A 16,131-nucleotide genomic window follows, 5' to 3' on the forward strand; every position below is an offset into this window, starting at 1 on the left:
TACTTCAACGGGAGTCGACTGGCTGTAAGAGGGGGCCGCCGTCGTCGCCGCCGCCCTTCTCGGCGTCCCGTCATGGTTCCGGAGGTGGACCTGGAAGCTCCCCAACCCGGTCCTGTGTCCAGGAGGGCGCCTGATGCACCCCAACCCGTTCCGGCTCCAAGGACGGTGCCTGACCCACCACGACCCGTTCCGGCTCCGAGGGCGGTGCCGGAACCACCGCGACCCGTCTTGGTTCCGGAGGTGGAACTGGAGGCGTCCCAACCCGGTCCTGCGTCCAGGAGGGAGCCGGACGCACCACGACCCGTTCCGGCTCCAAGGAGGTTGCCGGACGCATCTCCTCCCGTCCCTGCTCCCAGGAGGGTCCCGGACGCACCACGTCCCGTTCCGGCTCCGAGGAGGTTGCTGGACGCAACTCCTCCAGTTCCGACTCCTAGGAGGGTCCCGGACGCACCTCGACCCGTTCCGACTCCGAGGAGGTTGCTGGACGCAACTCCTCCAGTTCCGACTCCTAGGAGGGTCCCGGACGCACCTCGACCCGTTCCGACTCCGAGGAGGTTGCTGGACGCAACTCCTCCAGTTCCTGCTCCGAGGAGGGTGCCGGACCCACCACGACCCGTTCCGGCTCCGAGGAGGGTGCCAGAACCACCACGACCTGTTCCTGCTCCCAGGAGGGCCCTGGACAGGGGGATGGCAGACCGGAGGGAACCGGACGTCTGGCCCGAGCCCCCCGCACCGGACGTCTGGCCCGAGCCCCCCGCACCGGACGTCTGGCCCGAGCCCCCCGCACCGGACGTCTGGCCCGAGCCCCCCGCACCGGACGTCTGGCCCGAGCCCCCCGCACCGGACGTCTGGCCCGAGCCCCCCGCACCGGACGTCTGGCCCGAGCCCCCCCCACCGGATGTCTGGCCCGAGCCCCCCGCACCGGACCTTGAACCCGAGCCGCTTGCCGCGGACCCCGAACCCGAGCCGCTTGCCGCGGACCCCGAACCCGAGCCGCTTGCCGCGGACCCCGAACCCGAGCCGCTTGCCGCGGACCCCGAACCCGAGCCGCTTGCCGCGGACCCCGGGCCGCCTGCCGCGGACCCCGGGCCGCCTGCCGCGGACCCCGAGCCGCCTGCCGCGGATCCCGGGCCCGAGCTGCCAGCCGTTTGCTGGTCGGACAATCAAGGCCGGACGGCGCGGCCTCCCGGCCGCCCTCCAGACCCGCCTGGACGGACAGAGGGGCCTCCTGGCCGCCCTCCAGACCCGCCTGGACGGACAGAGCGGCCTCCCGGCCGTCCTCCGGAACTGCCTCGCCAGACAGAGCGGTCTCCGGGCCGTCCTCCGGACCCGCCTCGCCGGACTGCTGTTGGCCTTTTGATTGGCCTTTTGGGCCCCCTCCTCCTGGACTCTAGGAGGAACCTCGGTGCGGTTCCTTGAGGGGGGGGTTATGTTACGGTTTCTGTTTCTTTGCCCTTGTGGTTTGTTTCCTTTTTGTTCTGTGATGTTTTCAGTTCACTTCCTGTTTTAGTTTGTAGGGTTTCCTGTTTTGTTTTGTTGTGAGTTTTACTTTGGTTCCCCATCCTGCCTGATTGTGTTCACCTGTGTCTCGTTTGTCTGTATGTATTTAAGTCTTGTCATTCCCTTCCTCCTGTGCTGGTCCATAGTTTGTAATTGTGCTGTTCCCTGGTTTTGAGTGTTTCTGTATTTCGAGTATTCTAGCCTGCTGAAGCAGTGGTTTTGGTTTTCTTGTAGTTTTTGTTATTAAACCCCCATTCCCTGCATCCTCCTGCCTCCTCTCCTCTCTGCGCCTGGGTACTTCCCTTCTCCCCCGTTACACCCTCATTCATGCATAATGGTGAGATTGAGGACACAGTTTAACCAGCACGTTTGTGTGTCACCTTTGATAGCACAGAACTGTTTTGTGAGTGGTTCCGTTGAACCAAACATGAGTGTTTTGTCTTCGCCTCATGAATTCAAAAGCTGTGATTAATTCCTTATCAGTTCAGAGTCTGTACGGTGGCCCTGAAGGGCATATCACATCAGCAAATCACTCACAAGTGCAAAAGCATATTAAAGATCACAACATCAATTAAGAAAGCAAAACAAATAAACATGCTGCATTTTAGAAATGAAAACACAATTTTACAAACCAAAACACGATTCCAAAAATTGAAACAATTCATAAAACAAAAGTAATTTCCCGAAATGTCTCATAGGTTATGCCCCACCTTCCTTTTCCAGTTTTTGTGTTTCAATTTTTAACAATTCATTTTGATTTCTGGATATTACTTTTTGGAATAATTTCATTTTTATTAGAATTGTGTTTTGGTTCTGAAATTTTGTTTGGATTTCTAAAATGTCATGTTTTGTATTATTTGGTTTGCCTTTTTAATCGCCGTTGTGATCTTCAAAATGTTTTATGCATTGAGTGATTAGTTGATGTGAACTGCACTTCAGGGCCACCGTAGTCTGCCTCTTCTGAGAAAGAGGAGTATTTCAAGAAGAAAAAACACAAAAGTGAGCAGATTTTAGTCGTGTTCGTGTCATATTTCTCTTTTTGGGAATAAGTTCAAGCTTTTTGATCATTTCCCTTTCTTGCCTTTTTCATTTCTCTCTGCACCCCGACCGCCACGCTTTGCCTCCCCTGGCTTTCCTCTCTTTCCACGCTGCTTCTGCTTCTGATTTAAGCACGCAGCGGGCGGTTGTGGGTAAGGGGGCTCATGCTGTGAAGGATCTCTGTGGCTCGGGCAGAACTGAAGGTCATGATCAGAACCGCAGGATGACACTGAAGAGGTGGAAGAGAAAGAGCACTCAGATGAACTTCAGTCCTGTTTGGAGAACTCAGAGCCAAGAAAAAGCCCAACGGCAGAAGAATTATATAGATCTTGTAGCTTGATCGATGAGAACAATCAATAAAAAAAGATTTTTTTGGATGTTCTCTGTCACCTTCTCAGTGAACTTGAGAAATATGATGGTACAAGTAACTACAATGCCTCATTTTTTGCTGTTTTATCCACCTGGTCTATATTTTCTTCTTCTTATTTTGATCTTACAGACACAAAAGTAAATAAACAACACTAAGAAAGAATAAAGAAGAAGCAAGCATGTGTTTCTTTTTGTGGGAAACTCCTGGAGCCCAGATGAGACTACTTTTCCTTTTGTCTTTCACATTTTTTTGGAACTAATTTACATATTTCAAAAGTATTCATAAGAAAATAGCCTGAGGACAGAAAGGGCCGATCTGCATACTGAAGTCTGAACAGAGGACGAGGGGAGGGAAGCACATGCAAACACACACACAGTCCCGTTAATTGATTTAAGGTTGATCTGAAAGAGAAAAAAAAAATTGTTAATTAACTGATTGTGTCAGACTCGTTATGCAGGATTATTTGCAGCACTCACAGCCAAAAAAACAGGCTGGAACATTGGCTGTCAGGCAGCTGCACAGAAAGAGTGAGAGGTTGAGGGAGAGGGGAGGAAAAAAAATGTGCATCATAAGAAGGCCTCTTCACCCAGCTTCCTTCATGAATAACAAATAGAGGAGCCGGTGCTGTGACCAGGCAGCACAACACATGAAAAACATTACCGCCTTCCCTGACTCGTCTGGCTTTCTGCACATTATGCTGGTGGGCTCGGAGCATGTGGAACACTGCGGCGCTTTGTGCAGCCTCTCTGGACGTTCAGCTGCTTCCCTGCATGCAGGCAGAGCACAAACAGGTTTAAAAGCTGTAGAATAAAAAATAATGACAGATACATTTTGAATAACTTTGAATTGTCCCAGCATTCAGATCTTGGTCAAATGAACGTCTTAATTGGTCATTAACAAAATAAAATGTCTCTCAGATGAAAACAGTAGAAGCAAAATTATCTGAACAATAAAAAAAGTCAAAGTAAATCACTCGGCTAAAGTTTTAGGGTTACAACAACGATGTTTGGAACTAAAATGACGGTATTTCCAAAAATAAAACACAATTGCACAACATTTTTTACCATCTTAATATATGAAAACTTCTTATGTGTTGAATAAATGAACTGTAGAAGATTGCAACCCAAGATAGCCATGATTCTTCATGAAAAAAGTTACTAAATTAAATGTAACTGAGTAAATGCATCACATATTGGGACACATTTCAGGATGAGCTGCAGTTTTGTTTTTAAAAAGTGTTGGATTGTTGATAATGTCGACAATGTTTCTGATCATTCTATAACCGGTTGCAACATTTTTGAATAAATAAAGCAGAAGGTTTTTCTTTACTTTTAGTAACAAAATAAATGTTTGTTATAGGTTTTTATTTTCATGACGTTGTTACTCTTTTAAACCACAATCCGCTCCTGTTTTATCAAGATAAAACTAAACTCTATGTTCTTTCCTTGAAGGAAGGGGGGGGGGGTTAAAGTCTATTTATCATTTACCTTTTGGATAAGATCCAACATAAATATGCTAAAGGACATAAATTAGCAGCAACCTGGCTGTCTAACAAAACTCTGTGTGTCTTTTCCCCTCCAGATCCGTGAAAGCTGCGTCTTGATGGGCTTTAAGTCCATCCAAACCACCGTTAAGAAAGTCTCAGCAGAACCAGTTTGAGGTTTTTCTGAGGATGGAAAAAAAAGGAAGCTGGAAGTTTGTGCGCTCAGCTCTCCCGGTGCGTCACTCCATCGTGGCTTCCCCGTTTCAGCGTGGAAAAGGGGAACTATTGATATGCAGAAGGCGTTCAAATCATCCAGAGCTGCAGCGACGCAAACCTCTGACTAATTTTATGTAAATAAGAAAAACTACTGTTTGTTTATACTCAGCAGAGGCTGTATATGTGTGTAAAAAGAACATATATGGTAATGTCAAAGTATTTCCTGCAAAATCTTAACCTCCAAAGATCCTTTGCGCATGACTGAGTGCCTGCAGTTCATTCATGGTAAATTATTTTTCCTTCTTATTGTTTTCTTCTGCAAGTTGTTGCTTTTTCACTCGCAGCAGGAACTTGCTTCTCCAAATGCGGGAGGCACGAACTCTTCCACGTCCGCGCGTCCAATCAGCAGGTAGTCTGCAGCGCGTTCCTGCTGTCATTGGACAGGGACGGCAAAGGAAAACGCAGCTTTGGCACAAAGTAAACTCCAGCGAGTCTGCTGCTGTGCGCTGTGGAAAGACGCGTCGGATGGAGAGAGATGCGACTGACTGGACGGCGAAGGCTTTAAAGGTTTAGCTGCTCTCATTTCTCTATATTCAGTTAGGCGCGGATCAAAGAAAGGGGTTGGTTTTTTTTGTTTTGTTTCCAAAGTGGATTACGCACGGCGCAGCTGCGGGACGCAGGAAAACTTCTGCAACTGTAGTTTTTGTTGTGCGGGAGCTCAAAAATGTGCGTTTTTCTTTTTGAGTTTCTGAAAACTTGTATTTTTTAAAGAAAAAAAAATCTCATAGACAAGTTTTTTTCTTGAATTCATTAAAGGCAAAACGCTTATCCTGAAGAGAGCTTGATGGATTAAAAGCAAGCTACACTTTTGTTCGACACAAGTAAGGACAGCAGGGCTAAATCTATATGCTTTGGGGGATGGCAGCAGCCACTTCGAGCCCGTACCTCGCCAGTAGCAGAATTTTATCCGGCCCGGTGGTCCACTCTGAGCGCAGAGGTGGGGGCATGCAGCCGGGCAGCACCGCCGTCACCACCGTGTCTGGAGGATACAGAGGGGAGCCCGCGGTTAAGATGGTGCAGAGTGACTTCATGCATGGAGCCATGGTTGCGAGCAACGGGGGCCACATGCTGAGCCATGCCCCCCAGTGGGTGACCTCGCTGCCTCACGCGGCAGCTGCGGCGGCGGCGGCGGCAGCGGCGGCGGCAGAAGCGGGATCCGCGTGGCCCCCGAGCCCCCAGCCGCAGGAGCTGAAGAGGAACAACGGCAGAGACGAGCTCCATGCCGGCTCTGCTCTGCACCACCGCCCCGCGCATGTAGGACCCCATCAGGCGCATCCGGGTAGTTGGGGGGGCTCCTCGGCGGCGCACATCAGCCTCGGTGAGGGGCAGCAGCAGTCCCTCATCTACTCCCAGCCCGGAGGATTTACAGTCAACGGGATGCTGGGCGCGCACACCGGACAGAGCCTCATGCACTCTGGGTTGGTGCGCGGAGAGTCACCGGAGCTGGACCACAGCAACCATCACCACCACCACCACCACAACCACCACACGCACCACCACCAGCACCACGGCGTGGGCCACGATCCGCAGTCGGATGAGGACACCCCCACGTCGGACGACTTGGAGCATTTTGCCAAACAGTTCAAACAGCGGAGAATCAAGCTGGGGTTCACGCAGGCGGACGTGGGCTTGGCCTTGGGCACCCTCTACGGGAACGTCTTCTCCCAGACGACCATCTGCAGGTTCGAGGCGCTCCAGCTGAGCTTTAAAAACATGTGCAAGCTGAAACCGCTGCTCAACAAATGGTTGGAGGAGGCCGACTCCACGACCGGGAGCCCGACCAGCATCGACAAGATCGCCACCCAAGGCAGGAAGCGGAAAAAGCGCACATCCATTGAGGTGAGCGTAAAAGGCGCATTGGAGAGCCATTTCCTCAAGTGTCCCAAACCCTCCGCGCAGGAGATCAACTCTCTTGCGGACACTCTGCAGCTGGAAAAGGAGGTGGTGAGGGTCTGGTTCTGCAACCGTCGGCAGAAGGAGAAGCGCATGACGCCACCTGGACTCCCGCGCAGCCCCGAGGACTCGTATTCACAAGTGGGCAGCCTGGGACCAGACACCCCGTCCCCGTCCATAGAATGCAAGCGGATGTACAGCGACACATGAAGTGAAATTCTTCATCATTGCTCCAATTTTTCTAGAAAAATCTCCCCTTTTAGAAGATTTGGTGACATTTTTATCCCATGTTAGTGTGTTTATTTCAGAGCCTTTATTCTTCCTTAGGTGTTTATCTGCACTATGACTCAGCATCTTGGAGAAAAATATTCATCTTTAAGCTCAACTCAAACATTTAATGAAAAACTTTCCTTCTTTTTGCAGATTAAAACTGAAAATTCAACTAGTTTTTTTCCCTTGGAAAACACCTATTTTCCCTGTGATGCTGCAAAGTTTGCTCTCCCAAGTCTTTAGATTAAAGCCCAAATTTAAGAACGTGTATCCATGATTATTTTTTATAGCAATAACTTTTCCTTTTTGTCATGTCCCAATATGTTGTGATCCTAATTTAAATATTCAAACATTATAATTTTCTTAAACAAAAAAAAGGCAAACCTCCTCCTAGGTCTGCTGTGTGTTACTGTGTGATGATTCAAACTATTTATTTTTTTCCCACTGTGTTTATTTTCATGAAAAAATATTTAATAAATTTGGAGAAAAAAACATTTTCAGATAATTTCTAGTTTTTTCAGGGTCCATGTTCACTATGTGAAATATTAAATGGATTCTGTCACTTTTGAAAGGATTTAACTCGCCAGCTAAACAGTATTTAAAAGTTTACTTTTTTTTGTTTTAAGAATCCCTTTAAAGTTATGGATTATGTGACCTATCGTTGCCAGGTTTTGAGTGAAAGATTCAACGCAGATACAAGGTAATGATTTTAGTTTGTATTTTTGATCAATCTGTTAAAAATCACACATTGGCAGCAGCTCTTTCTTTCTTTTCTGCAAAAATAAGAATGTGTAAAACAACAATTGATGCCCTGTTTCCCAAATATTCCGCCAAAAGTGACAGAACTCATGGGAAGAACTTGTTTCCGTGGTTTTTGTAAACGTTTATGGGGGATATCTGCGCGGCAGAACTATAGACCGCAGCTCCATGGATGGAACACAGGCAGCCAAAGTCAGCTATCCCAGATGGCAGTTCACCTCGGCAGCGGTTGCCAAGGAGACAGCAAGATGGAGTGACACGAGGCACCATGTGATGGCTTAGGCAACTGTGAGCTGAAAACAACGCTACAAGTCACAAATGCAGCTCCACTAAGCATACGAGAACACACTCTGAGGTCAAAGGTCAACAGCAACAGTAGCTGCTGACAACTGGGACAGAAACACAGAGTGAGCACGAAGCAGAAGTTAATACTGCACCTTCCACAAGTCCATTTAGTTTGAAATCCTGCCTTTCTTGTAACCAGCAGTTAAATAACAGACAACATACTGCAAGTTTTTCATATTTTGATTCTTTTGAGTGTCTGAAAGACAGGTGGATACAATTAAGAGAAACGTTGAAAGGAAAAATGTACAAAAAAGAAATGAAAAAGCAACAAGAAAAATTATGAAATGTGAGAATTTTGCATTTATCACATCAAAAAACAATTTAAAGACACACTGAGACTCAAAAACACACAAAACAGCTTTATTTGAAGTTAAAATCAATGTTTAAATGCTTTGCATAATTTTTTTTTTTTTTTGGTGCTGCAGTTTTTCTATTTGTTTCATGCCAATTTCAGGTTGTTTCATTTTTTTTTAGCCTTATATCAATGGTGTGTGGGTTTTTTTCTTAAAAACATTTTGGGGTTTACTTTATATTTCACCAAATCTGTGGGGTTTTTTTTTAGTTTAAATGACGTGTTTTTATTATAAAAGTCTCAGTGAATTTCATGTTTTATGGTAAGTTTGGTTTAAAACATTTTTGTGTCCATTTTATTTTTTTTGAAGGATTTTCCAAACATTTGTATGCTTTCTTATTATCATATTGTCTTCTGGATACGTTTAGACCTTAGGTTGTGTTTTATCAACTCATGTTGTACCTGGAGACACAGACAGGTCTGCATGAAGCACTAAAGTCATTTTAAGTCATTAAAAAAATACTAAAATCCTCTGATCTGCCTCAGTCCAACTGGAAATAAAATGCAAATGTGGAGCTGCTGTTGTTCATCATCTACAGCTGCTGCTCATGTTCATGCTATACTTGTGAACCTGAACACTGGTAATGTGACGCGTGTTTAAGAATGCGCTAAACGCGGGTTCTTCCAGGCATGTTAAGCTCATGGTGTTTACACTGGACAAGCAGGGAGGGGCTTCTTCTTCTTTTCTTATTTTGCTACTGTTTGCTAGAGCATGTCCACCTACAGTTGGAAGAGGCTTGGTGGAAACTGTCAAAGCGGTGTAAATTTCGGAAATCTCGCTCCAGGCGAAGTATGAAAGACTAATACGGTACAATTCCATGTAAAATAGCAATCATTGATTTTTCCTCCATGATGAATTTTCAAATGGTTATCACTTTCGTGAATTAAAATACGTCACTACCAAAGCCGAGTTCCTCATTGGTCAAAGTTCCTCATACAAGCTCAAAGCCCGGTGATGTAAAGAAGAGAGATAAAGTTGAAATTGGAGAGTAAAAAAAATAGTTATAGGATAGTTTGCCATCTCTCAGTGGGTGGCGCGTTCCTGTCCCAGGTGGAGGAGTTAAAAAATCTTGGGGTCTTTTTTATGAGTCAGGAAAGACCAGAGTGTGAGATTGACAGGTGGATCGGACCAGCGTCTGTAGTTATGCGGTTGCTGTACCGGTCCATTATGGGGAAAAGAGAGCTGAACAAGAAAGCAAAGCTCTCAATTTACCGGTCGATCTTCGTTCCAAAACTCACCCATGTGCTCTGGGAAAGAACGAGGTCCCGAATACAAGCGGCTGAAATGAGCTTCCTCCGTAGGGTGGCTGGGCGCTCCCTTAGTGATAGGGGGTGAGAAGCTCAGTCAGCTCGGAGTAGAACCGCTTCTCCTCCACATTGAGAGGAGCAAGTTGAGGTGGCTCGCCCATCTAGTCAGTCCTGGACGCCTCCCTGGGGAGGTGTACCGGCTTGTCCAACTGGGCGGAGGCCCCAGAGAAGACCCAGGACACGCTGGAGAGACTATGTCTCTCAGCTGGTCTGGGAACGTCTCGTGGTTCCTCCTGAGGAGCTGGAGGAAGTAGCTGGTGTGAGGGACTGCTGCCCCTGTGACCTGGTTCCGGATGAGCAGAAGAAGATGGATGGATTTACAAGGTTTCGTCATTAAACTGCTCTCACGTCTAACATTGAATATCAATGCTGTTATCTGATGAAGTTCCAGACGCTCCTCAGGCAGCATTTGTGCTTGTTTGCTCACCTTCAGTTTACAGTCATCACGGTTTCCTGCTTCTCTGAGCTGTGGGATGATTACAGTTGCCCTACTGAGGATGTTATTACCCTCTTCCAGTTGTAACCACTAATATAATTGCTCATAATTGCTCCTAAAGCCTTGTTCAGAGGGACTTTATGGAAAGTAATTAGTACACAATTGATGCCTCCTTTAATGCTTGTTGTTTGTGTCTGAAAGCGTGACACACATACACACACACATGCACACAAACGCACACACAGAACCTGTCAAACCAATCATTTAACAACTGCAAAGCCCTAATCTGCAACTCTGTCACTTGAGTTTGTTCATTAGCATTCCTGCTGCTTGGTGTTAATTATTTTCATGAGACCGGGAATGGTTAACCACCAAGTCCAAGACTGATTAACACGCTGTGACGTTCTCAACTGAAACTTAAGATACACAAAATTCAAAGAAAACGCCACCGTTTCCATGTGAGGGAGATCAAATGTGAGTCTTTACAGTTCAACACAAAGAGGGCAACTCATTTTCACTTTGCACGTGTTTTTGTATTTTTTTTTTTGAGCGATAGAGCAACTCCAACCCAGTTTCTCAATCAGGGAGAAATCAAACATCTGCGGAATGAGTGTGTGTCTGCCACTGAACGTGACGGGCATGCATGTGTCAGCTCACTGGAGTGGAACTCCATAACGGGCATGTTCTGCGCATGGGCATGGCGCCAGCGTGGAGGAGGAAAAGCCTCTGAGCATCAGGTTGCAGATGTTTAAATGAAAGGAGCGGTTGTCCAGGCGGAGTGCAACTCAACTGGCTTGTCTCTGTAGGTGCAGTTTTGGTCTCCACTCCATCCATCACTTTAAATTGAAATCCATTTTAATCTGCTATTGGGTGATAATTATTTCTGAGTTTAAAGATGATCCTTTCATAAAAATGGTACATTTCTGTATTTGTAGATTAACACTATAAGAGTAATTTGGTTCAGTTTCTTTCCGACCAAAAGTCAGTGAAAACAACAAAGTCCAACTTTTCCATTTATAAAAATGTGGAGCTGTAGGACCCAAAAAGCTGTAGGACCCAAAAAGCAGGAGACCATCATATGGTGTCAGAAACACAAACATGACAAAGAAAAGGAACCTACAAAGAGTTGACAAAACAAAGTGACAAACCTGAAAAACGGAAAACCAAACACAAAAATACAATAAACTAAATGAAGACAGCTGTGGATGATCGACCTTTGACCTGGTGAGACTGACAAGGAAAACAGAACACGAACCCCCCCCAACACTTGGGAGGACGGGACCAGGAGGAACAGCAAAACAAAAGCTAAACTAGAAAACAGTTCAGGTTCCTGCAGGCCAGTAGGAGTGAGGGGTTACAAGAATAACCCCTCCTAAGGAACTGGCACCAAGAGGAGCAGTCCCAATGACTATCCCCAGGAGCTGGAAACATGAAGGGTACAAGGCCCAGTGACCCTCCTCCTAAACAGGAAACATCCCGGAGGGGGGCGAACCCCCCTTAGGAACAGACACATGAAGAGGAGCTGTCCCGGTGACCCTCCTCAGGAACAGAGGACCTATAGTATCGATGTGGATGTGGCTTGAAAATAGCTGCAGAAAAACTCATCTGCCATGGCGTGATGTGGATTGCAGTAGCAAACAAACCTACTACTTCAACAAAACTTCTTCTGCTGGGTCCGGGGTGTTCAGGTCATTCTATCAGGAACTAGAGGTGTAGGAGGCCAGGCATGGTAGCATAAACATAACAAAACATAATCAACTTAAACATGACCAAAAAAACAAGTGGAAACAAAAAGAGCAATTAGTAGATTACTTGGCAGAAATAACCGAAAACCAGATACTAAAATACATTGAGGGCAATTAACCAAATGACAACAGCTGTGGATGATCAACCTTAACCTGGTGATACTTACAAGGAAAACAGAAGATGACAAAAATTGGAGACACATCATAAAAATCCCAGCGCTGAATCTTCACATTGTGGAGATTAAACCATGAATTTATAAAATATAGCTTAAAAACAGTTACATGATTTGAATTCTAACAGTGTTATATTTTTATTGTATTACTTTTGACGGCAGGAGTTCCTTTCAAAATAAATTACATCCTTTGTCAGTTAAGATCCTCATACTGTGGGATTTTTCTGCAATAAAAACTTTGCTTCTGAAAAGCAAAAAAACACGAGATGAGAATATGACTTTAAACTTTCTTTGGGATAATAATCGCAAACAATTAAAAACTTTCCTTCAGTTATCTGACATGTTTGGCTTTTGGGGGACTGGTAGAGCTCTCTTGATTTAGTGTAATGTCAGCAGTGGTTAAAAAAGAAAGGAGTTCATTTTCACCTTAGTTTAATCATCTAAAAATATGACAAAACTTAAATGTTAATTTATCAAATTGTTAGCATTTTTCTTCAAAGCCAAAGAGCCTCAATGAAGGGGTAAAAGTGCCACATTCAACAGCTTGACCGCTGCAAATGTAACACTCCCCTCTGCTGGACAAAAAAGAAACTGCAGCTCAATTTTTAAACATTTTAACACCCAATCAGATTTTTCATTAATCAATTAGTTACAAATAACCAATGATAAAATTTTAATCTAAAAATAAACTGCATTGTATAAATATATACGCTTGCGAAAAATGTATATTAATAGATCAGACGTGACTTTCAGTTTTTATTAAAGCCTTTTTGGGAATTGTTGAAATTACTTTTTAAAATATTTTCAATGCAGCTGGAGCCAGCAACTCCAGCGTGCATTGGGGCAGTGAGGAGCGGCTGGAATGAGGTCAGCACCGCTAAATCTGAGGCCATGGTTTTTGACCAGAGAAAGGTTGTTTGCCATTTCTCGGTGGGTGAAGTGTCCCTGCCCCAGGTGAAGGAGTTTAAATATCTTGGTGTCTTGTTCACGAGGGAAGGAAGACCGGAGCGTGAGATTGACAGGCGGATCGGAGCAGCGTCCGTACCGGTCGATCTTTATTCCAATACTCACGTATAGTCATTAGCTCTGGGTCATGACTGAAAAAACGAAGTCCAGGATACAAGTGGCTGAAATGAGCTTCCTCGGTAGGGTGACTGGGCGCTCCCTTAGAGATAGGGGGTGAGAAGCTCAATCACCCACAGATAGCTCGTAGTAGAGTCGCTTCTCCACATCAAGAAGGGTCAGTTGAGGTGGCTCGGGCATCTGGTCTGGAAGCCTCCTGGACGCCTCCCTGGAGAGGTGTTCCGGGCATGTCACACTGGATGGAGCCTGGAAATGCCTCAGGGCCCCCCAGAGGAGCTGGAGGAAGTGGCCGGGGCAGGGGAAGTCTGGGCATCTTTGCTTAAGTAGCTGTCCCCGCGACCCTGGTCCTAGATAAGCCTAAGAAAACGGATGGATGGATGGATGGGTTGATGGAGAGATGTATGTATGTATGTATTTATATATATATATATATATATAAAATACATACATACAGACATATACAGATATATATATCTGTACATACAGATATATATATATATGTATATATATATATATATATATATATATATATATATATACACATATATACACACACACATAGATATATTATGTATTTAAGTCCTGTCTTTTCCTTCCTCCTGTGGTGCTCCATAGTTTGCTATTTCAACATTCAAGTGTTTTCAAGGTTCTCTGGTGGATTTTGGTTTCTAGTCTGTTTTTAAGTTGTTAAAGATCTTGTTCCCCTGGAACCTCCGGTCTCCTCCTCTCTGCACCTGGGTACTCCCTCACCGCCCACCGTGACATCTTTATCATCAGCTGATTGCCCATAGGAGCAGCTTTTATCATCATCTAGTGCTGTTTCAGTCAAAGGATAAAAACATTTTCAGTGTTATGGTACATCTACAGTAGTTCAGTGCTTCTCAAATAGAGGGGCGTGCTATTATGGGTTGTATCACAGAGTGTAAGTCTACCTAAAATTGTGTCTTTTAATATTAACAAAAGAAAAAAAGCAATATATATCCAAGTTCAAGATATATTAACTTTATTTTGCCACACAGAAACCCTGTTATAGTCTAAAACAGAAAAAAGCTGAAAGTGCCTGAAATAAAAAATCTGTCATTCCTTATTCAAACTAGAAACATTTTAACCAACTGAACCATTTGATGCTGAGAAAATAATTCAGGGACGGCAGTTCAGTTTCAGGTTGTTACAAACTCTGTGATACAATACATAATAGGAAACCAATAGTGGCGCAGATTTATTTTCAAGCACTGAGCCGCTGTCACCGCAGCCCCCCTTTTGCCCCCCAAGCAATTGCCTGTATTACCTGTGCCTAAAACCGCTACTACCTCATTATTTGAGAAGTTCTGCTCTAGGGGGACTTCAGGCCGTTCCCAGGCCAGCCGACAGACATAGTGTCCCCCAGGGCCTCCGCCCAGTGGGACATGCCCGGAACACCTCTCCAGGGAGGCGTCCAGGAGACACCCGGACTAGATGCCCGAGGCACCTCAACTGGCTCCTTTCGATGTAGAGGAGAAGCGGTTCTACTCCGAGCTCTCCGCGGGTGACCGAGCTTCTCACCCCCTATCTGTAAGGGAGTGTCCACAATCACACACCCATGCACTCTTACATTCACACCTAGGGACAATTTAGATTAACCACTTAACCTATGAAGCATGTTTTTGGATGGTGGGAGGAAGCCGGAAACCCCGGAGAAAACCCAGACGTGCACGAGGAGAACATGCAAACTCCACACAGAAAGGTTCAGGTTTGGTTCTGGTTCAGGTCCCCCCAACCAGGGGACTTCTTACTGTGAAGCAAGAGCGCTAACCACTGCACCACCATGCAGCCTATTTGTAAATTATGTTTGAAAATAAGTATCTGATCACCTACAAACAAACAAGATTTCTTCCTCTCACAGACCTCTAACTTCTTCTGTAAGAGGATCCTCTGTCCTCCACTCGTTACCTGTACTAATGGCACCTGTTTGAAATCATTATCTCTATAAAAGACACCTGTCCACAACCTCAACCAGTCACACTCCAAATTCCACTAGGGCCAAGACCAAATAGCTGTGTCTAAGGACACCAGAAACTAAGTTGTTGACCTGCACCAGGCTGGGAAGACTGAATCTGCAATAGATAAGCAGCTTGGTGTGAAGAAATCAACTTTGGGAGAAATTATTAGTAAAAGGAAGACATACAAGACCACTGATAATCTCCCTCAATCTGGGGCTCCCCGCAAGATCTCACCCTGTGGGGTCCAAATGATGACAAGAACAGTGAGCAAAAATCCACACGGGGGACCGAGTGAATGACCTGCAGAGAGCTGGGACTGAAGTAACAAAAGCTATCATCAGTAACACACTATGCCGCCAAATCCTGAAGTGCCAGATGTGACCCCCTGCTAAAGCCTGTACATGTGCAGGCCTGTCTAAAGTTTGCTAGAGAGCATTTTGATGATTCAGAAGAGAATTGGGAGAATGCCCTACGGTTAAATGAAACCAAAATTTAACTTTTTGGTAAGAACTCTACATGCTGTGTTTAGAGGAGAAAGAATGCTGAGTTGCATCCGAAGAACAACGTACCTACCGTAAAGCATGGGGGTGGAAACATCATGCTTTGGGGCTGTTTTTCAGCAAAGGGACCAGGACGACTGATCAGTGTAAAGGAAAAAAAATGAATGGGGTCATGTATTATCGGATTTTGAGTGAAAACCTACTTCCATCAGCAAGGGTTTTTAAGATGAAACGTGGCTGGGTCTTTCAGCATGACAACGATCCCAGACACACATCCTGGGTAACAAAGGAGTGGCTTCGTAAGAAGCATTTCGAGTTCCTGGAGTGGCCTAGTCAGTCTCCAGATCTCAACCCCATAGAAAATCTTTGGAGGGAGTTGAAAGTCCGTGTTGCCCATCGACAGGTCCAAAAACATCACTGCTTTAGAGAAGATCTGCAGGGAGGAATGGGCCAAAATGCCAGTAACAATTTGTGAAAACTTTCTGAAGATTTACAGAAAACGTTTGACTGCTGTGATTGCCAACAAAAGGTATATAGCAAAGTATTGAGCCGAACTTTTGTTATTGACCAAATACTTATTTTCCACCATAATTTACAAATAAATTCTTAATTTTTTTTCTC

At 45.3% G+C, this 16,131-nt stretch overlaps 1 protein-coding gene across 1 annotated transcript; it reads left to right on the forward strand.

Moving 5' to 3' along the window:
- The first annotated feature begins 4,829 nt into the window (after nt 1-4,829).
- pou3f3a (POU class 3 homeobox 3a) lies at nt 4,830-7,324 on the forward strand. The gene has a single exon (XM_023951151.2). The coding sequence runs from the start codon at nt 5,514-5,516 to the stop codon at nt 6,768-6,770; it is 1,257 nt and encodes a 418-aa protein (XP_023806919.1). The 5' UTR covers nt 4,830-5,513; the 3' UTR covers nt 6,771-7,324.
- The last annotated feature ends 8,807 nt before the right edge of the window (nt 7,325-16,131 follow it).

Source organism: Oryzias latipes, chromosome 21 (assembly GCF_053564925.1).
Source record: "Oryzias latipes strain Hd-rR chromosome 21, Olatipes_Hd-rR_3.1".
In the NCBI taxonomy this organism is placed as follows: Eukaryota; Metazoa; Chordata; class Actinopteri; order Beloniformes; family Adrianichthyidae; genus Oryzias; species Oryzias latipes.